The sequence below is a fragment of the Drosophila kikkawai genome, chromosome 3L (genome assembly GCF_030179895.1).
Source record: "Drosophila kikkawai strain 14028-0561.14 chromosome 3L, DkikHiC1v2, whole genome shotgun sequence".
Lineage (NCBI taxonomy): Eukaryota > Metazoa > Arthropoda > Insecta > Diptera > Drosophilidae > Drosophila > Drosophila kikkawai.
This window is the reverse complement of record NC_091730.1, coordinates 19,161,128-19,182,774: the sequence shown is the minus strand read 5'-3', so window position 1 is coordinate 19,182,774 and position 21,647 is coordinate 19,161,128. Positions and strand designations below refer to the sequence as shown.

Below are 21,647 nucleotides of genomic sequence, written 5' to 3'. Positions count from 1 at the left end.
TTCGATGTGGCTCATTTGAGTGCAGCTAAGGGGAACAGGCAGGCATATCGCCGGAGCAGCCACCACCCAAGGAATTCGTTGCGCTTTGTTGGAATTTGCCATGCTACAAATTCGTGGCTCATGGGAACTGATTCCACCGAGGGTTGGCTGCCGGCGCAAGTGTGGAAATATTGAAATTCGAAATTCATTCTTGCCAAAAACTCTTGATGATGGCGCGGGAACATCCTTCTTCGTCCTTGTTACCATCTCGGTTCCCAGGTCATTAGCGTCGGCTTCGCTGTTTTTGTGACCGCATCTAATTGCTGCAGGCGTCCAATGCATCCTGGCGCAATGCAGGATTCACTGCGCTAACAAGTTGAACATATTCTCTGGACTCTGCTCACTTGGCGTATGTTCTGCTCCTGTTCGCGGATTTCTGATGGTTTTTCTAAGCCTGGGAACCTATGTTTTTACTCAGAGTATCCATATGTTGCCAAACACAGCTTCTAAAGAAACCACTTTTAGAATTTTAGTTTGATATGATTTTAAAACTGGAACACCTTTTATTGTTTTATAAAATTATCTATAAATAAAATCATTATATTTTGGCTGTGATTAATGGTCTGTATACAAATTATCATTAAACTGCTAATGGAAACTGATTTTAATGGGGGATTGAGTAATCCAATGACTTGAAATGTTATTCCCAGTTTGGAATTGAGACTGAAATGATGAAGTCATTTTACATCACCTTGTGGCTTCTGCTTTTCGAGGTAACTATGTAAGTTCCCCTCTTTCACTGGGATTTGAGAACTCCTTTATTCCAGGGCTGTGTATTTGAATACACCTCAAAAACCACAAATATTGTGTGCCAGCCCAATGAGAAGTACATAAGTGACACCAAGTGCTCTCTCAAGGCAGTGAGTTGGGAAAAGTCCCTTATTCAGATGGACTGTTATCTCAAGGTGCCGCTTACCAAGCCAATTGTAAGATACTAAAAATATATTCTTGTAATTTGGATTTAATCAAAACGTTTACAGATACATTTTGAAGTGTTCAAAAAGGATTACACCAATCAGTATCAACCGTTTCTGATAAATATCCGTTTTGCGATATAATATCCAGAAGGAACTTTCTGCCCTACGGCGCTCAGATGTGGAGAACTTTGAAGAAGTTCTCCAATGTCAACCACTCCTGTCCCTTTGTTGTAAATACCTTAACTTAGACTTTTGTGTAATTATGGAATCTTTAAACTTTGATTACATTTTTGCAGGGTCACATGTTTGCTCGCGACATGACCTTGGAATATTTTCGCTTTCCTCCAACTATGCCCACGGGCAACTTTTTGACCATCCTAAACTTCATGGAAACACTGCCGCAAGGCTCTAGGGTTTCCTATGGCGTGGTGAAGTGGTATTTCAGGATTAATCAAAAAGAATTTAATTGAAATTATATTTTTAAAATATTAATAAAGTATTTTTTATTAACTTCTATTGGTTATTCTATTTTAAGTGGACTATTCTAGCTTAAAAATACTTTTGAGTTTGTATATTTATAGTGTCAAATTCGGACACACACAGAGATATATGAAAAAATATATTAATAAAATAATATAAACTCAAGAGACGATATCTGGGAGACCCAGTAATAAATTTTCAAAATTTTAAAAACAGATTTCTAAGGTCAATAACTATTCTTAAGAAGCCGTAACGATTATTTAGAAAAAAATAAGCACTTTAAAGTTCAAATATTTTGAAAATCTAGTATATGTATATGTTTTTAACAATCTATTATTATGATTATTGTGAGAACATGACATATTTTTTTTTATTATAAATAATATTTAGACATACTTAATGACCTGTAAAGAAACTAAATGTTAAAAGCGTTTAAATTACGATTAGGTCTACCAAAAGTGTTTATTATCTCAGTTAAGGGCATACAACCCAATGATTTTATTTCTGTCTGTTAACTATTTTTACATCGAGTTTTTAGATATTAAGAGTATAAGAAGAACAATATTAAATATTTATTGTAGTTAAGTTAAATGCGTTAAGCCAATCAGTTGGGAAAATTCTGTAATTCAAATTAAATGTTTTCTTAAGGAAGTCAAAATAAAACTTACAATGAATCAAATATTTTCTTTGCAGGAACACCTCGATGTTTTTAAAAAAGATTACTCGAATAACTATAAACAGTGTTTGATCAGTGTTATATTTACCTTTAATAAGTGAAGTAATTGAGGATTGAAGCCCAAAACAAAGGCGAGCTGAGACACCGAACTAAAGGTAACAAAATATTCAATTCATTTAAATATTATTATTATTCGAAAGCATTTTAATAAGACTCTACTTTAAGCAAAAGTAAAATTCCGAAAATGGAATAGTAATTTAATTTGATAATCCCAAACCCAAGCTACATCCTAGTTTAAATAATTCTCAATACCTTTTGGTTTGACATAACAATTAGATTTTTATTGAAACATTCAGCCACACATTGCATGCTAATATTAGGGGATCTGTAACTTAGCCATATATAATATATTACAATGAGCAAACTGGAGACCCCTTGGGGTCCATGGAAAATACTGAGAATTGAGGGAGAAAAGTGGAGGAGTTCCAGTTATATATTTACGATACGAATTGCACTACTTTTAAGGCTAAGGGAAATGAGAGCGGAGTTTGGGGGAAACTAAAATTAATATCACAATCGAAAATGGGCATTACGGACTAGACCAACGAAGTGCTGTGGTGATGCGGGGTGGGTCTCTGGGGGAGTGGGAGATCTCTTAAAAGTATCCGAAGAAGTGCTTCGATCATTTGGGCATGCCTCCCATTCGACGGCCTGGCGGTGTTCCACCCACCACGTTAATGATCTCATTATCGCCGACAGCAGCGGCGGCCGAAGAGGAAGCATCCTCCAGCTGCGGCTGGTGATCGCTTGCCTTGTCCTGGTGGGCGGTCATGTGCCGGGTGAGATGGTGGCGCTCGCGGAACGTCTCCTGGCAGACGGGACAACGCAGCTTCTCTTCGCGCTTGCGACGATTTGGATCGCAGGCCACCTCGCTCTTGTGATGGGATCGCATGTGGTAGACCAGGTCGCTGGTCATCCGGAAGCTAATGTTGCACTTGGCGCACACATTCTGGGCCGTCAACGTGAAGGTGGACGCCAGGGTGGGTGGAATCAGCGTGGAGAGTATGGCCGCCGCGGCGGGATTCTGCAGCGGCTGAGCCACGGCAAAGGGATGCGGAGGTGGCGCAAATCCCGGATAGGCGGCATGCAGAAACTCCGGCGGCGGACCCGCTGGCGGCGACGAAGGATTCCCCGGAAGCGGCCCACCACCATTGGGATTCCCTCCCGGTCCAGGGGGACGTGTGTAGAGCAACTGCTGCTTGAGCCGCTGCTGCGCCTGCAGTGCCTGCATGGGATTCACCGCCTGGAAGGCTCCATTGAACTGATACTCCGGCCGGAAGTTGTGGTACACAATGGGATTGGCTGGCAGGGGATTCTGCGGATTCTGGCCACCACTGTTGGTCCTCGGCGGCGGTGTTACTAGCGGTGGACTCATGGAGTGGCAGCTCAACTGATCCGGACTTAAGGGTGGAGCACCCACATCCACTGGCGACTCCAGGCGCGATGTGGTCGAGGGCGACGAAGAGGCAGTGGACAGCGACGAGGAGGCCACCTTGGTAAACGCACTCCGCATGGGCGGTGGTGGTGATGCAGATGCCGGTGCCTCCGGGGAGTCCACCAGGGGTATGATCACACTGGGATCGTCATAGACCCGCGGCGAGCGGATGCTGATCTGTGGATACCGCTGGCGGGCCTCCAGGAGGCTGATGTACTCCAAGGCCGCTGGCGAGGGTGGCTGCGAGGATGCTCCTCGCGGAGACAAATCCGTGGGGTAGTGGTTCATCTGCTGTTGGTGCTGTTGCTGCTGCTGGTGGTGGTGCTGCTGCTGCTGTTGGGGGTGGTGATGCTGCAGCAGTGCCTCCTGGAGGCGGGCCTGCTTCTCCGCCTGCTTCTGTTTGATCCGTTCGTCGGGCATCATGAGAAAGGCCACATCAAAGGCGCGCTTCAAGGTGGTCTTTCCACCTGCCGAAGGCGATGTGGGAGTCTCATTATTGTTGTTGTTGTTATTGGAGGTCTGCTGAGCTGGAGGCTGCTGCTGCTTCGGCGAGGATGTGGATATCCTTAGCTCGGCATGCTGTGGCGGCGTGGAGCGACGCTGGCCAGGATTCGCGTGCGACGGCATGCTGTCCATCAGCAGATTCATTTTCACTTTCACTGAGTCTTTGGTTAATTTCGGGTTTTTGGTTGGCTTTCACTTGGACTTGGTTTCTCGGGGCTGTTGCTCGCCTCTCGAAGTTCCAGTTTCGACTGCTGGCCGCCCGCAATCTGTTCCTCTTTAAGTACCCGCCAACTGCCACCACCGCGTCCAGTTGGAATTCCCGACTTCTCATATTGTCCCATTCAAATGGGAGCAGCCACTCTCCGTACTTGGCCCATCTGTCCTGATTCTGCTCGGCGTCTGTTCAGATTCAGGTCCTGCAGAGAGCAGTTAGAGTAGTCACCACCCTTATGTTCCAGCTCTCGCTCTCGCTCTCTCGGACCAGCGCTCTCTTTCTCCTGGTCTCTCTCCCTCTCGCTCGCTCTCTGGAGTCCATCTGCTTTGCCAGTTGGCGAACATATTCTGTGGTTTTATTGTGCCAGCCACGGCCAGGACGAGTCCTGGTTGGCTAGGATCCCCGGACAGGTTGCTCTGTTCGAAAAGTTTCAGCATTGCAACATTATGTATGGCACAGTGGGTTGAAGTCTGTGAAGGATCTGTGAAGGATTTTATATTTAACGGGGACCTTGTATTATTTTATACTAGAAGCATACATTTAACGTATTTTCTTGGTAAATTTTGATGAATAATGAAACACAGACACTGTATATTATTCCTTTTTTCGTTTATATTTCACATTATAATAATTTTACATTTTATAAGATAAAAAATTACTAGATTGGCTAAATTTTACATATTTTATTACATAGAATTAGCATCTGGTGTTAATTTATGAGTATTTTAAAAATATATATTTTGATGTAGCTACAAATTATATTTAAACGAAACGTTAAGGTACGCCAAGCTTATTTCACAACAATTATGGTTTTTAATTTAGCGACGACGAGTGTCTATATAGACAATGCTCTTATCAACACAGACCGGAACTAAAGAGCATAAATTATATTTTTTAGTTGCATTTAATTTGCTGGTGATTTTTTTTTTTGTTATTGTTTTAAATTGTTTTTTCTTTATTATTTTTTATTATTTTTTTTTGACTGTGGGTTTGAGTGTCACACACCCTTTATGGTTTTCTTTGCAAATGCTTTTAAAAACATTTCGTGGGTCATCTTCTTGTTTGGTGACAGATTCTTCTGGTTCCCGTTTTCCCACACATGATTGGCAATTACTTAAGAGTTTCGTTTGCCGTAGTTTTAAGCAACACTTGTGATAGTCATTGTCCATCCTGATTGTGTTTTCCCAATCGACGGAACGATCTCCAACGATCTCGTCTAGGCTCCAGAGCAGCAACACCGCGAGGAGAATAAAGACGAACCGTGCGCTCATGTTGACAGCAAAAAATCGACTGATAATTACCAAATTTTCGGGGCCGAAATTTATAGGAGGCGTTGGTAGGTATATGCCCTACACATAGGGTATTTTCGTTATGAGAAGTAGGTTGTGAAACTTTGCGTCGTTATTTTAAATATACTTACATATATATATGTATCCTTGCAGGGTTCTATAATTTTATTTAGAATATATAAATATATATATATTTTATCAGCAACAAAAGTCAAGGCGATCTGGTCATTTCCCTCTGTCCGTCTCTTCCTAGTTCCTTAATTTTAAAACTACATAAATTGAACTTTGCAGATAGTCTGCTTTCTTTTTACAAGCCAGATAAGGAATAATCGGTAACTGTAGAGGAAAATGCAAAACTTTAAATGTAAAAAAAGTTGGCATTACTTTGTTTGAATGGATAGATTCTTAATGATGCAATCGCAAGCAGCAAGGGTGTATTAACTTTGGCGTACCGAAGGTAGCTTTCTTGGAAAGTGAAAAGTGTTTTGACATATTGTTTATTAATTGCGTTTTAAACGAAACGTTATCATCTTATTTTGACATATTGCTAATTAGTATTTTTTAAACAAAACGTTATCATCTCGTACGCCAAACATATAAGAAAACAATTATTGTTTTTGATTTAGTGGCGGGAATCCCCAAAAAGCGAGATCATATGTTATCAACACAGTTTGGAAGTAAAGAGCAACAATTATACATTATACATATATGTAATTAATTCGGTTTGATTGGTAGCCTTCGGTGACGGGTTCTTTTGGTACCGAATTTGTCAATGCAATTACTGATGGGCTTTGTTTGGCGTAGTTTTACACATCACTTGTGGAAGTCTTCGTCCAGTCAGATTATTTTTTCCTGTCTAATGGAGCGAGATGAAACGATGACTAACCATAACTCGTATTCACAACAAAAAATGGACTGATAATGGCTACATATTTGGGGCCGCTACTTATAGGAGTAGTTGATCGATAGAGCCCGAAGCTTCGTTTTTTTGAATATATATTTTTTTATTTTTGTAAGTACAGAATTTTTACAAATTAATGATAATATTTTTTAAATGGTTATTAAAGTAAGCATTACATTTTAAAGGAAATTAAAAGTTTATGAGCAGGAATTAAATAACAATAATTAAAGTAAAAAAACTACATTATTATACAAGTACACAATTTGTTTATAATAAATAATAATAGTAATTAATTAATTGATTATTAAAGTAAAATCCACATTTTTAAGTAAATAAACAAAAATTGGTTTACAAGAAGGAATTGAATAACAAACAAATGCATTATATGTGTAAATTGTGTAACAAATAAACATAACTCGCTGACAATGAGCTGAATTTAGTTATATTATTTGTTAATATTTTGGCTTGTTATTATTTTTGTTTCTTATATTTTTGTTTTTTTTTATTTTTTGTTTGTCATTGTTGATGGGAATACATCCTACATGGGTCATTCTGCATTTTTTTTCAAGGATTCTTGGTACATCCATTTCGTCTTTGGGCGTCGTCATAACCCAAAGTTTTTGCGATTCACATGATTGACAATTGTTGTAGTAGTCCTTTTTCCGCAAATTATGGCAACAACGGTTGAACTCCTCGTCCTGTCCTTTCGTCTTCTCCCAACCGTCTGATTGTGAAAACCCAGCGATTTCTTCTAGAACCCATAGCAACGATAACGAGAGCAGCAAAAATGTGAACCGTTTGTTCATGGTGACTTCAATAGACTGACTATTGCAAAAAATATAACCTGGGAGTTTTAGCAGATCTTTATATACCATTATACAAATATATATATATATTTTATCTATATGTATATCCATTCTGAGTAGCAATTCGTCATCAAAAGTTATTATTGAGCTTAATGACTAAGCGAACTAAGTGGTGATTACTGGGAAATTTAAAATAAAAGTAAAATTGTAATAATAATTTATAATTACTCATTAATTGAAAGTTATTATAGTTCTAGGCCTGAATAAAATGACAAGGACAGGAGCTATTGTAAAATATTTTAGGACATACAAATCCCTATAGATTTAAAATCAACCAAAAACGGCACACAAAAGTATGCAATGAAATATTTTAGTTCTGAAATTCAGTTTTCTTTTTTTATTTAATAAAATAATAATGTTTTTATTAAGCATTGTGTACTGTTCCCTTACATTTTTGGTAACTTAACCTTATCTGCAATAAATTTTAGTTTATAATGTGTCCATAATACACATTATTCAATTTAAAAAATTTTATTGAATTTAAACGAATCAATTTCTGTAGGTAATGAGCTTATTTTTATAATTTATTATATAATTTTCTTAATTTACTATAAGGAACCATTTTAGGAGTGTTAGATAAGGTTTGATAAATTTTAAAATATTTTCAGTTTTTAGATAGTCCTTCAGATGTTGCTTGGTCCTCTGCCCACTGTTCACCTTCGCTGTGCAGGAAACTTTTCGAAAAGGGGCGGCGCTTGATCCTGCCCCGCTCTCGCTCTCCTTGTCTCTCGCTGCCACCCCTCAGCATGTGCTGCTCTCTCTCTCTCGGCGCCCTTCTAGTTCTCTATCTCTGTCTCCGCTGGCGTTGATATCCTTGTTGCAAGTGTTTCCGAACAGGTTGTTTTTGTCGATTTTTTTCAGCAGGCGAGATTGTGTGAATATGTGGCCATGTTTCGTGTGGTATGCTGCTGCCGGACTGTTGGATTTTGAGTATATGCTGCCCGTAGCCTTTACATATTGCACACACCCGAATATCGGAGGGGGTTGCCTGCCCCCCATCTTTGATATTTTGTTGAGCGCCGAAAGATTTCACCGGACTGCAATATTTATTTGTCAGTTAAGCTCGCTGTGTGTGTGTGGACAGTAAATATAGAAGGTATATACTGCGATGCAACAATAGCAAATTGTGCAATGTTTTCCGTTCGTTTTCCGTCCCGTTCGGTGCCCCTGAATCACCATCTTTTATTTTACTCTTTTTTTTCCTGGGCTAGACCCCAGTGTCCGGGCAGACCGGATGTGAGGATGTGGCCATTGCCAGGACAAAATATGTGTCTGTTATGGCCACGGAGGGACAGAGACAGAGACAGGGACAGAAAGAGAGAGAGAGATGGAGTCATGCACACACATTTTATTTAAATTTCGCTCCTTTTGTTGCATTCCCATTCGTTTTTGTTCGCCCGCTGCAGCTGCAATTTAATGTTTGCATATTTTCAGGTGCTAATTGTTCCACTTGCCATATGAGTTGCATTTTTAATTAATATTTATGGCCCTCTCTCTGGCTGTGCGCGTGTGTTTGTGTGTGCTGGAGCCTATAATTCGCCTGGCCGCCATGTTGGCTGTCGACGAAATTAATATTAAACACATGATTGCCTTCGGCCATGGTCATTTCATTAAAAATATTGTTTAGTTTGTGTTTAATTAATTGCCGATCGAACGGCCAAAGCTGTGGCCATAAGCTGATGGGATTAAAATAATATATTATTTACCTATAAATTAGAGGGATTTATTGTGAAAGTATAAATTATTTCTAGTTTCAAGTAAATCACTTTAGTATGCAATATTTTTTATTTTAGAAAGTGGTGCAGATTATTTATAATTTTGGGAAGTTTATAGGCTTATACTTGTAGTATTTTTAAGTTTTAAAAATGTTTTTACTTAATAAAGTACATATTATAGTGGTAATAAATATTGTATACACATATAAAACTATATTATTAATTTCAAATTTATTTTCTTGGGATTACCAGAGACTTTTTGATCACCTTGTCATCTCAAATTTCTCCAAATTTCATAGCTTTACTAAGGTTTAAATATATTAATATTGTAAAGCATACTTTTTAATTCATTTTAAGTCAAAAGCCGTCTCTGTGGAATCAAAACTTAAAATCTTGTATGTGCAATACAAACGTTTTAAGCTAAATGTACTATTTTTATTCGTTTCCCTGCTTAACAAAGGTTAACTGAAACCACATTGAACTAATAGATCTTATCTTTTCTAAACAATTTTCCCAAAATATATTACCAATCGTAGCTGTTCACAATTAATTAAACCCAATTTGAGTTCCCTCCTCATTCGATGGATATCCACATATGTGGCACGTGACCGGCAGTGATTGTGGAAAGTCAAGTGAAAATGCGAAACACATTCCATGTCCTGTAAATATTTTTGGTGGATATTAACACAAATCTCCGATATACAAATCGAGCAGGAAATTTCCACTAAACCCGCCGCTGGCTTATCTACCCCTGCTGATCTCGCTCAATCACAACTATATACTATATGCTTAAGGGACCACGGAAAGCGGGTGGGTTGTTTGGTTTAGCGACTGTCGATACATCAACCGTCATGCCGCTGTCGAGTGACAAAGTGATTCCCCGTTGTCAGGCTCAGACGAAGCGCAAAAAGGCGTGAAATTGCCTTTGTGTGATTAAGTCAAGCCCCGGGAAGGTACAGAGGAGGAGGAGCAGGAAGTCCTCCAGGAAGCAAATTAAAAACTAAGATGACAATCTTTCGCCTAAAGTTTAGACTACACAGCTACGTGCTCCTTATGCCTCCTTGGCGTGGTTGCAGCATCCTCGGTGGGTTTCAATTATCCTTGGCGTGAGATAGCGAAATGTAAATGCTAATTGCTTCAACTTTGGAGCTGCAGGAGAGGAGTACTGGCTCTGTTTATTCCGGAGACAGCAGACACCTTTTCCTTGGAGATTGTGTTCTTGGTTGATGTTAATGTGCCGCCTGTCTACCGTAATCTGTGTGGTTTGTGCGGATATTCAGAAGGAAACAGCTTCTAGATGCCTGAAACTCTTAGCTCTTAGATTGCACGGTGGAAAAATTAGAGGGAAACTAAATAGGATATATGAATATTCTTCGGTTTAAAATATATAAAATATAGTTTGATTATTAATTATAATGCCAGGCTTCTATTTCAAATTAATTGGATTTTTTACTAAGGATCCTTTAAATATTTAATTCAAACTTAGATTTACTTCATAGTTTTTGAGATGAATTTAGTTGTGCAAAGTTTCTTTGAAAATTGCATTCTGCCCGAGTCCTTAGTCCTGCGACCTGCTTCCTGCACTTGCCACCCCACAGAGTCCTCGGAGAATGAAGTGTCCCTGGAGTGCCGGGCAAACTAGAACTCGAGCTGAGCCCAGTTCTGGATCCAATCAAGTGCTTTTCGCGCATTAAATAAAAATTCGAATTGGATTTCACGTGAGCCGGGGGCGAGTGCAGAGCAGAGCAGAGAGAACCTAATTGTCTGAGGGTTGGAGGGCTTCAGGGTTACTGCGAGTCTGGATTTGGTTTTGGATCTGGATCTGTAGTACTCGGAGGGTTGTTCTGCCCTGTTGCTGTTTGTTTAAATACCGTGAATAACATGTGGTTTTTTCCAAGCATATGGCAAGGACTTTGTCACTATTAAGGAGCCGTCTGGCCACGGCCGCGTCGTCCTTGTCGTCCTCCTCCGGCTGGCAAATCCTCCAATTAGACTGTCATTCATTTAAACGGATTAAAAACGCGCGAATGAGGGTCGTCGGTCGCGCTAACAAGGCGTCGCTGGTGGTGGCTCTTGCGGTGGCCTCGGGCCTGGGTTAGTCTTCTGCCCGGATTAGAGCTCTTGTTTTGGTTAACAAATCGGCTGACGACGATGTGCTCTCGATTCGGGTGCGTTTTCCAGTGCTTCCCCAGTCCAATCAGCTCGAGACGCACATTCGCCCGCAATCAAGCCGCCGCACAGGCATTTCTGCTGTCATATGCAAAACGGCAACGGGCCACAATTGCACCTGGCCTGGAGGTGGGGTGCCTCTGATTCGATGGCTTTATCTAAAATGCTTACGCTTGAGAAGCTCTCAATCGAATGCGGCATAAATATTTATGCGCCTCGGCTCGACTATATGCCACAGCCGCCCCCTCAGCCACATACAACAATTCGAACTCGTAAATCGGAAACGCAGCTCGCAACAGTTGCCAAGTGTTGGACTCCGGTTCTGGTTCTGGCTAGCCATAATGTCAAGAGTCCTCTTCCCCCCTCAAGTGGGCGAGGAACAGGAACATCCACTCCAGGTCCTTTAACTTTTGCAGGGTGTTAAGGCGAGACTTGCAGAATTTTTTAGTAAACTTAGCAGAGTTTTACAGGAGTTTTTATTTTAATTTTAATAGGTTTTCTTTAAGGGGTTTTGATGTAATAAATAATTACGTTTATAAATTTTAAAAAGTAGTAGTAATAGAATATTTTTGTTAAAAAATAGGCAGGGCTTATAACCGTCAGTCATAAGATCCCTTAGATTAATTCTCACAGGATTTACAAATAATTATACGCATAAAACTGATTATATTCAAATATATATTTGTAAACAAATAAAACCCGAGATTATATTTTAAAAAAAATATTTAAAATATTTATTAATATAAAAACAACCTCCACTACAATTATATTTTTCACCAAGCCCTAAGGGGAACAATCAGATCGGTGCTTAAAAAGCCCTCACAGTTCCACTTGTAAAACATATTCATAAGGAAAACATGCAACATTTGGCGGATGTGCAGCGTATGCTCAGCGAAGCTGCACAAATGAAGCGACCACCAAGTCACCACCAGACGACACCGTCATTACCACCAGTTGCCACCACCTTGGGTCCTGGCTCTGGGCTCTGGGCTCTTTGCTCCGGCCAACTCATCCTCCCCGAACATCCACTCCGGGATGACCCGCATTTAAAGTTGCTCAATACGTTTTCTGGTGCCATAAATTGTGACCCTGTTGTCGTCCTGTTAGAACCTGTTTCACAGTGTCTCTCCGGCTGACAGGGATTCGGAATCGGCTTGCGAAATCAGATCTAATCAGCCCGGAATGCAGGGCATAGTTCCAATTGCAGGAACTCCAACTGTGCGGTGCTCGGAAATGATGAAAACTACCCTTTAATAGAGTGCGTTTGTTACATGTCCTCGTGCCGAGCAAACATCTGTGCGATTTTTGCATGGATACAGAGAGAGAAAATTGTAATTCTATATGAAAAAATTTAAAAGTGTGTATTAATAAATCCAATGATAATGGTAAAATATGGATCAACTAAGTAAAATCTGTTATGACTTATACAAAAAACATATATTGAAGAAAACCATTTAAAGTCAAAAGTAAAATATCGAAATATATCGAAAAGTCATGGATCATGTAGACCTTTACAAGTCTATCACTAATATGAATTTAAGCTTCATTCAAAGCCCCGATAAAAATGATGAAACTATCTATAAAATAAAACTAAAGATCGAAAACTATCGAATTTATCGTTTCAAATACAATTAAATATCGATAATCTCGTTTCCCTTCCCTTTTTCTTTAACATCCAAATATTAAATGACTTTGTTGGATAAAGTCAACCCATTGAATAAATGTATTTTTATTTTTTCCCAGTGTGCCAACAAGGACTCTCCGAGGATACTTTGCCTTGCCCAGCCTTCGTTCAGCATTTAAAAAGTGTTTAGTTTATGGTCCATTGATGGCTTTGTTAACTCGCCGAACACTGCACTCCCAACTCACAACTCCCAATTGCCAACCACTCCTCATGAATCCTCAATAGCAACCCCGTCCAGGGACACCTTACGTTTTTCGACGTTTACGATCTGTCCGGGGCGGTGCCGAAAAAGGAGGGTTCTTTCTTCCATTCTCCGTCTGCCTTTAATTATGCTGAAAACCACAAAATGCTGTTAGTGCAGCGTTTTTCGATTCCAATTTGAAAAAATGCTGACATATGCGCGGGAAAATGCGCTGCTCCGCGGGATGCTAGCCGGTGTTCTCTGGTTCCCAGTGAGGAGTACCCAGTTTTCCCAGTTTCCAGTTTCCCCTGATCCCTAGGGTGCCTTTCGGTCTTTGACTCTCTGATTGGAACTGGTGCATCGCCAGAGCGATAAACATCGCCGGCTGGTCTGGTGGGGTGCCATATAAAGTAGGACAGACTGACAAGTGAGTTGTCGATCTAATGTGGCATCAGCATATGCTGGTCCCTTCGGGCATATACCCATCCGTATCCAGGCATCCGTGCTCCGATCAGTTGCGGTTGTAGCGAAATTCCCAATTGACTTCGTTTTAGATGGATCTACTTTTTGGATTTCGTTGGCAGAGCGGATGAAATGCCATTAATTTGATAGGAATCTTTTGTGAGATCTACATTTAGATGAGCTAAATTCCTTGGATATCTTTTTTAGTGATCTCTAATTTCTGGTTTAAAATAGAATGAACAATAAAAGATGATGAATTATAGGATTTTTGACTTTACGATATACAAAAGTATAAAGAATTTCTTATTTTCTGATACTACATTTCAATTAGTTAAAGTTTTAGTTAAAGTTATAGATGAAGTTTGTTAATTTTTTAAAGTTTTCAGATTCATTTGAATCTATTCATTATTAAGGAAGAGTTATAATGTGAATTATAGTCAATATTTAGATTACAAATGTCTAAAAATTAATAAATATTATAAAAATGCTTATATATTATTAGAAATGATTTATTGACCAAAGTATCCAAGTTTACCTTTTTTGAGAGATGTTTCATAACATAATAATAATAATACCTATTTTTCTACAACTCTCAAGCTAAGCTCTGCTCCTCTTCGCTTCGATAAAAATTCAATAATTTATGTGGCTCGTGGGCTCATTGAATTTTCATTACATTAGTTTGCCTGCATTATCATATGTAATGACTTCGATTCGTTGATTTTTCGTTTGCCAGCGCTTCTGCAAGTTCTGCAAACACCTTGAACAAATATTTTACTTGCTCAGCTTTATTTTTCGTTCGCCTGGCTGTTGATTTTCCAAAATCGAATCTTGAATTAATCATGCGGAATAAATTTACTCTACATTTTCCGGCAAAGTCTGCCTTAAACGAAAAATAATTGTGAAAAATATAGAGAGAAAAGAAGGAAAAATAAATGGTAACCACTTTTTGGTTGGCATTCCTCCTGATGCTAATTGCATTAAAATTGCTTTTTCATTTTCTGCGATTGCCTCACGCGGATAAATATTATTCTATTTTATTTTTCGCCTCGCTAAAAGCCGAAATCGAATGCGAAAACAGTTGAATTTATGACAGGCTGGCAAGATTTACGCTTCTGCTGGATGCTGGCTGGAGAGTTCAATAACTTTTCGGGGTGGATTAGAGAGTATAATTCCATTGTCATGGTAATTTATGAGCTTAGTTTCCATTGTTGTCACTGGGCTGCTGCGAGCTGCTCTTTCAGCTCTGCACATTTTTGCAACATTAGCGCGGAATTATGGCATCCATTACGTAGGATTCGATTCTCCCATATGTGCTGCTGCTGCCTTCAAAACATTCGAATATTCCTCATATGTCGATATGCCGATGCCGCAAATGGACTTTGGCAATTACATTAAACGCTTGCCAAATCTTCCTTTAAAACTGGGTCACACTTTTCAATTGGGTGTTAAGTGGTTGATTCGTTTTTGGTCGTCGTTGTGGTCCATCGGTGTCTGCTTAGTGGTTTACTTATTACATATGCGCATATTTTAATAGAGACCGAGTACCGAGGGGGGTTGCTTCTCGCCAGCGTCTTGGCCCTAACTCCTGGTGTAGATTTAAGGCAGAAGGGTGGGTCGCCTGAGGCATTAGCTGAAGTATTGTTCTGATTTTCATTTATTGTTACTCCGAAAAAAATTGATTTCGTAAAACTTTGAAGCAGTCTGGCTTTTACGGACATATACTTATAGGTCCTGTTGATCGATTTTAAGAAACAATATTCAAAGTCAACAAATGTTGGATGGAGAGTTTCACATTTGATGTTCGTAAACTCGAACATAGAAGATATCTGCAGGATTAATATATTTAGTATATATTTTTATTGTTTCGAGACATACATACTTCTTCCGCTAAATGTAGAACCACAATGAGTGGAACAAATAAGCACATTTTACGGAAAATCAACATTTAGCACGACTTAAACTGCACTGATCTGGCAATATAGTGGTATGTTTTTATATATACCAGTTTGTATGTCTCTCTGAATAATAACCATTAATAGATTAATCGCTCGGATAAATAATGTTTTAAGTACTTAAAAACATTTGGTAATCATGAACGAGTGTATCAGAATTTATAATATAGGCACAAATATGGCAATGTATACATTTTTTGTAGTATTTATTGGAGTATTTATGGAAGGGTGAAAATAGTGAATATTGTGGTAAGAATAGTACCAAATACACGACACGATTCCAGGGCAAAAATTAGTTGTATTTAAATAACTAGATAATTATACAGAATGTGAAAATTATAACAACGTTAATACAAGTTGTCGTTGATCTATAAGTCACAATTTCAAAATGCCAACGAAGTTTCACGGGGGAATAACGATAATTAGAGTTTATTACTTTTACTGCCTTTATTTCCTAATATTTTTCCAGCTAATCAAGAAATTCTTAAAAAAATATTTAAACGCACATGTTCACATAAGCAGGAGCGATTTATTAAAAATTTATGAAAGGGTTCCATAGAATTTGATCACTGCTCGATTAATATCATAAGCAATCCAGTTTGTTTCCAACATGTAATCGCCTTTGGGTACAGGGAGGATATCTGTTAAACGGTGATTGACAAAATTCGCCGGCAGCTTATCAAATATAACATCATGCTAATAAAAGCAAATGTAAACTTTAATTTTTCGTTAAGGAATGCCAAAGTAAACTTACACTGTATGGACACGTGTGATTAATGTTCGAATATGCTTCCACTATTTCATAAAAGAACTTCACAACAGGGTATCGTTTCCGATTTTTTAAGAATTTGCAGGCATCAACTGTCATGTTGTACAGGAACGGCTTGTATCCATTAAGTCGTTGATAAAGCACAAAATGAACCTGAAATAGATAGTTATTTAAGGACTCAGTATATGTAGAACAGTTTAGAGTTAGTCCCTACCTTGATCTTAGTTATGGGAACTTGATGCAGTCTGGCTCTCAGTGACGCATACTTATAGGTCCGGTTGACCGATTTTAGGAAACAGTATTCAAAGTCATTAAATGTTGGACTGAAAGTTTCGCATTTGATGTTTGTAAACTCGAACTTAGCAGATATCTACAGGATTAATATATTTAGTATATATTTAAATTGTTTCGAGACATACATACTTCTTTCGCTAAATGTAGAACCAGGATGAGTTGAACAAACAAACTTATTTTACGGAAAGGCACCATTTCGCAATACTTCGACTCTACTGAGCAGGGAATTAAGTGGACTTCTATTTATATATACTAGTTTCTCTGTCTCTCAGAAAATTAAGCATTTATATTTTAATTGCACGGATAAATAAGTTATTAAGTATTTAAAAACAAGTGATAGTCACGGACGAGCGTTGCTGAATTTAGAGTTTATAAACTTAAATGGCAATGTGTACCTCTTGGATGTTTTGTAATAATAATGGAAGAGTGAAAATAGTTGATATTGTGTGAGTGAATGAAATCAAAAGCTAAAAATTAATTGGCATAAAGAAATTTGATAATTTTACAGAACGTTTAAATTGTAATGACGTTGATAAAATTGTTGTTCATCCTTTATTCAGTCACAATTTGTAATCCCAACGAAGATTTACTAAGCCGATTCCATGGCCGATATTATTTTTTTTTTGCTTTTATTATTGTATATTTTCCAAGCTAATCAAGATAGCCTCCATTAATTATTATACCACGTTTACAAAAACAGGAGCAATTTATTTTAATTTTATGAAAGTGTTCCATAGAATTTGACAACTGCTCGATTGATATCATAGGCAATCCAGTTTGATTCTCACATGTAATCATCTTTGGGAAAAGGCAGGATATCTGTGAAACGATGATCGATAAAATCGATAGGCATCTTATCAACTATAATATCGTGCTAAAAAACCGAATAAAAAATTTGAAGTTACGTTAAAGAAAGCAAAAGTAAACTTACACTATAAGGGCACGTATGATTAATGTTCGTATAGGGTACAACTGTATCGAAAAAGAATTTCACAACAGGGTATCTTTTCCGATTTCTCTGGAATTTGCAGGCATCGATTGTTATATTGTACAGGAAGGGTCTATATCCACCAAGTCGTTGGTAAATCGCCATATGAAACTGAAGAACGAAGATATCTAAGAGTTCAGAATATATAGTACAGTTCAAATTTAGTTCCTACCTTGATCCTAGTTATGGGAGTTTGATGCAGCCTGGCTTTCAGTGACGCATACTTATAGGTCCGGTTGACCGATTTTATGAAGCAATATTCAAAGTCATTAAATGTCGGATAGAAAGTTTCACATTTGATGTTCGTGAACTCAAATTTAGATGATATCTGCAGGATTAATATATTTAGTATATATTTTTATTGTTTCGAGACATACATACATCTTTCGCTAAATGTAGAACCAGGATGAGTTGAACAAACAAATTTATTTTACGGAAAGGCAACATTTCGCAATACTTCGACTCTACTGAGCAGGGAATTAAGTGGGTTTTAATTTACATACATTTGGTCTAAATGTGTTTTTGATTTATGAACATTTATAGATTAATTGAACGGATACACAACTTATTAAGTACCTAAAAACATTTGATAGTCACGGACGAGCGTATGTAGTATTGGAATATTTGCAGAAGAGTAAAAATGGTGAATATTGAGGTAAGGATATTACCAAAAATGATACTCTTGATGAGATTCGAATGAATTAAAAAGCTAAAAATCTGTTGTATTTAAGTAATGTGTGAATTAGAAGAAGTTAGAAGTTAGTAGAATTTTGCTTATATATATTTTAGTCACAATTTAAAAACTAGCCTCAAGCCCAAATCCCAACGAAGTTTTACTAAGCATAATAATAACACATTATTTCTTTTATTGCTTGTATTTTTCTATATTTTCCTAGGTAATCAAGAAAATCATTATAAAATAATTAAACATACATTTTCGCAACAACAATAGTGATTTACCTAAAATCTATGAAAGGGTTCCATAGAATTTAACTACGGCTCTTGTAATATCGTAGGCTATCCAGTTGGTTTCCACCAGGTAATCGCCTTCGGGAAAGGGAAGAACATCAGTGAACCGATGATTTAGAAAGTCAATCGGCAACTTTTCAAATACAAGATCCTCCTGAAAGCAAAAGAAAATTATTATTAAAGTAAAAAATTTAATTTTTGAACTCTTAAACTTACATTGAAGGGACACGTGTGATTAATATTCGAATAAGGCGCAACGACGTCATAAAAGAATTTCATTATAGGGTTCACATTCCGATTTAATTGGAACTTGCAGACATCCACCGACACATTATACATGAAGGGTCTATAGCCATTAAATCGTTTAAACAAAGATAACTTGAACTAAAAGAAGATGCAATCTTAAGTTTTTGGTATATATAGAACATTTTTAAGTTGTTTCTTACCCTGACTTTGGTGACTGGAGTTTGAAACAGTCTGCATTTTAAGGACACATATTTGTAGGTTCGATTTACCGATTTCAAATAGCAATGTTCAAAATCGTTAAACTTTAGGTCATACGGCACACATTTAACGTTCGTAAACTCGAACTTGGCGCTTATCTAAAATAATAATTTGGAATTAATAGATTTTTCTTGTGATTACTACTTACTTCTGGGGTAAAAGATAGAAGAAATAAGAGGTAACAAAGATAACACAGCCTAAATGAAAGCGGCATTTTAAATGGTTTCGACAAAACTAAACTGGGTTTTGAAAGTGCTGTAATATTTGAGAATATTTCTCTCTACATTGTTTGTAAGCATTAACGATCGCTTGTAAAGATATGTTATTTGAAAACCAGCTTTTAATACGCTTCAGTGCCTTTTAATAATAATATAGAAAATAAAATTATGTAGAATATAATCAACTAATATGTTTTTATTGAGCTTGTTTTTAGTGTTAATTACAAGATATATTTATAATAATTTCTTAAATTAATGCTGATCGTTTGAGAGTTCTTCTTCCTTTTAAGAACTCTAATGCTTTGTATTGCTATTATGACTTTCACTATTATTGTTTACTTTGCCAAAGATTAATCACCATGACTGATTTCAATCGTCCCGCTGATAATCCGATTGCCAGCTCTGAGTCCCTGGCAAAATACTCAATAACATATCGAAAATTATATCCACAAATGGTCAGCTGGACGACCCTGAGCCACCCACCACTACCACCATCAATATGATTATGATAATGGGCAGAGGGGCATCAGTCAAAGAGAGGATTATGAGCTTGGGAAACAAGTGGATTAAGGGGTTGACAATCCATCCACACTCACAATTGGGGGAATGTCGTTTCCGGATTTTGGCTTTTGCGTTTTGCATTTGTTTTTATGATTATGACCGGGATGACACGCCGACAGTGATGTGAATTCGTCCTTTTAGTCTCTAAATTTAAGGGGAAATTATATTGAAACAAGGAAGAAAGCTATATTATAGTTTATATGTATATGCTTAAAGTTTGAAATCGATCATAACTAAGCCAAAAATAAATTGGGTAATTGAGCTTAATTAATGTTTGAGTCGAAAATAAAACATTTATAAATATATAATATATATAAAATTATAATAAATAAGTAAATGACTCCTTAATTTCATTAGAAACTTCTGATTAAAATATATATAAGGAAATAAAATACAAAATAAATAAAATAAATTAAAAATCATTTCCAAAAAAACTAAAATGTTGACCAGCTTTAAAACTAACCCTTCTTGGCTGCCAACACTTGCCGCCAAAAGTAGATAGATGGCTTGGAATCGTTCAGTTCTGCCCTGATCCATTATGGTGTGTTTGCTTCCCCTTCCCCTCTCTCTCTCTCTTTTTGAAAGGCTGTAACTAATAAGTAAAATGTGTTTTTCGGACTTGTCGCCGTACATTGATTATGATTGGGTGCGAAGAATACAATGGATATAGTAAGTGGTGAGTGCCGGGCCACCCTCTTCGTCGACAACATTTGTCATAAGGCCAAGACAGTCTCAACAGTTGTTGGCGATTATCATTTTGACAGTTGCTGCTCGCCTGCCTTTGTTTCAGTTCCCTTGGCTGCGTTTTGCGCCTTGATTTATGCATTTTTAAGCGGTTCACTTATTGTTTCTGCGCACAAATATGGCCGAGATTGGCGGGGAAGGGTAGATGGGTAAGAGAGATACATAGAGCCAAAATTGGGGAAGTAATATGTACATTTATTTGTTTTAGATTTAAAATAGATTATTTTGTGTATTATAAATACTCATTTTATACTATTATTATAATATTTAATACAGCTATATTTAAGATATTTCTCATTTATTTAAGATTTTAAGATTATTAATTAAACGTTTATGATCTTAACATTAATTATAGACATCCATGAGATATAACTTTTTTTACTGCGTACGAAGGTGATATTTGGTGTAAAATTGCTTAAAAGTTATAGACAAGTTCGAAATTGATAGAGAATTTTTCGATATTAAATTCTATAAACTGTGAAACATAAATTTAACTTAATTAAATCATATTTTAGTTAAGTTTTTATGAAATTAATTAATAATTTATTCAATTTTCTATACCAGCGCAATACATTTTTAAAAATGAATCCAAACCTAAACTAAGATATTCCATGGATATTATTCCATCATCTAAAGTATTCCAAAAACAATTACAAAATTGCCTTAAATTAAACATCTCTTCTGTAATCTTTATACGTTTTTTTCGCTGTGCATTTATATCTCGGTATCTGCCAGATACAATAGCAATAGACAGCCCTTTTCTCCCATTTTGGCACGCGTAATTTGTTGATTTATTGCACGGTCGCCACTGCCACTGCCACTGCTACTGCAGGCATCTTCATTAAACACTGCGCTTCCGCTTTTTTGGCCATAATTCGCTTACCGTTGGCATTCATTATCGCCATCCTTTCCCGGCATTGTCCTTTTAGCCTCGTTTGTCATGCTCGGTGCGTCTGCTTAAGTTTTCGCACGCTCCAACGCCTCGGCTTCCTTGGCGCTGCCATCCCGCATCTCCTCCCTGTCTCGGCTGTGAAAATTGAATTGGAAACGTGCTGA

The 21,647-nt window shown here is 37.6% G+C and overlaps 3 protein-coding genes across 3 annotated transcripts; all 3 read right to left on the bottom strand.

The window, feature by feature from the left end:
• Positions 1-2,504: 2,504 nt before the first annotated feature.
• Positions 2,505-4,342, bottom strand: LOC108084396 (actin-binding protein WASF2). The gene has a single exon (XM_017180591.3). The coding sequence runs from the start codon at positions 4,253-4,255 to the stop codon at positions 2,795-2,797; it is 1,461 nt and encodes a 486-aa protein (XP_017036080.1). The 5' UTR covers positions 4,256-4,342; the 3' UTR covers positions 2,505-2,794.
• Positions 4,343-16,084: 11,742 nt separating this feature from the next.
• On the bottom strand, positions 16,085-16,802 carry LOC108084391 (uncharacterized). Its single transcript, XM_017180584.1, has 4 exons — positions 16,737-16,802; positions 16,528-16,683; positions 16,299-16,466; positions 16,085-16,240 (listed from the first exon to the last, which is right to left on the bottom strand). The coding sequence occupies exons 1-4, from the start codon at positions 16,800-16,802 to the stop codon at positions 16,085-16,087; spliced, it is 546 nt and encodes a 181-aa protein (XP_017036073.1).
• A 1,760-nt stretch (positions 16,803-18,562) lies between these two features.
• Positions 18,563-19,781, bottom strand: LOC108084392 (uncharacterized). The gene is made up of 4 exons (XM_070285440.1): positions 19,770-19,781; positions 19,011-19,166; positions 18,781-18,942; positions 18,563-18,718 (listed from the first exon to the last, which is right to left on the bottom strand). Exons 1-4 carry the CDS (start codon positions 19,779-19,781, stop codon positions 18,563-18,565), a joined length of 486 nt encoding a protein of 161 aa, XP_070141541.1.
• Between the last annotated feature and the right edge of the window lie 1,866 nt (positions 19,782-21,647).

What these genes read in the sequence shown, in the direction of transcription:
- LOC108084396 (XM_017180591.3), bottom strand. Translation starts at nt 4,255, where the DNA reads ATGAATCTGCTGATGGACAGCATGCCGTCGCACGCGAATCCTGGCCAG.
- LOC108084391 (XM_017180584.1), bottom strand. Translation starts at nt 16,802, where the DNA reads ATGGTGCCTTTCCGTAAAATAAGTTTGTTTGTTCAACTCATCCTGGTT. An exon ending in TTCTACATTTAGCGAAAGAA is followed by an intron (nt 16,684 to 16,736) that starts GTATGTATGTCT and finishes TTAATCCTGTAG; the next exon opens with ATATCTGCTAAGTTCGAGTT. An exon ending in ATCACACGTGTCCATACAGT is followed by an intron (nt 16,241 to 16,298) that starts GTAAGTTTACTT and finishes TGCTTTTATTAG; the next exon opens with CATGATGTTATATTTGATAA.
- LOC108084392 (XM_070285440.1), bottom strand. An exon ending in CTCCAGTCACCAAAGTCAGG is followed by an intron (nt 18,943 to 19,010) that starts GTAAGAAACAAC and finishes TTTTAGTTCAAG; the next exon opens with TTATCTTTGTTTAAACGATT. An exon ending in ATCACACGTGTCCCTTCAAT is followed by an intron (nt 18,719 to 18,780) that starts GTAAGTTTAAGA and finishes TTTTGCTTTCAG; the next exon opens with GAGGATCTTGTATTTGAAAA.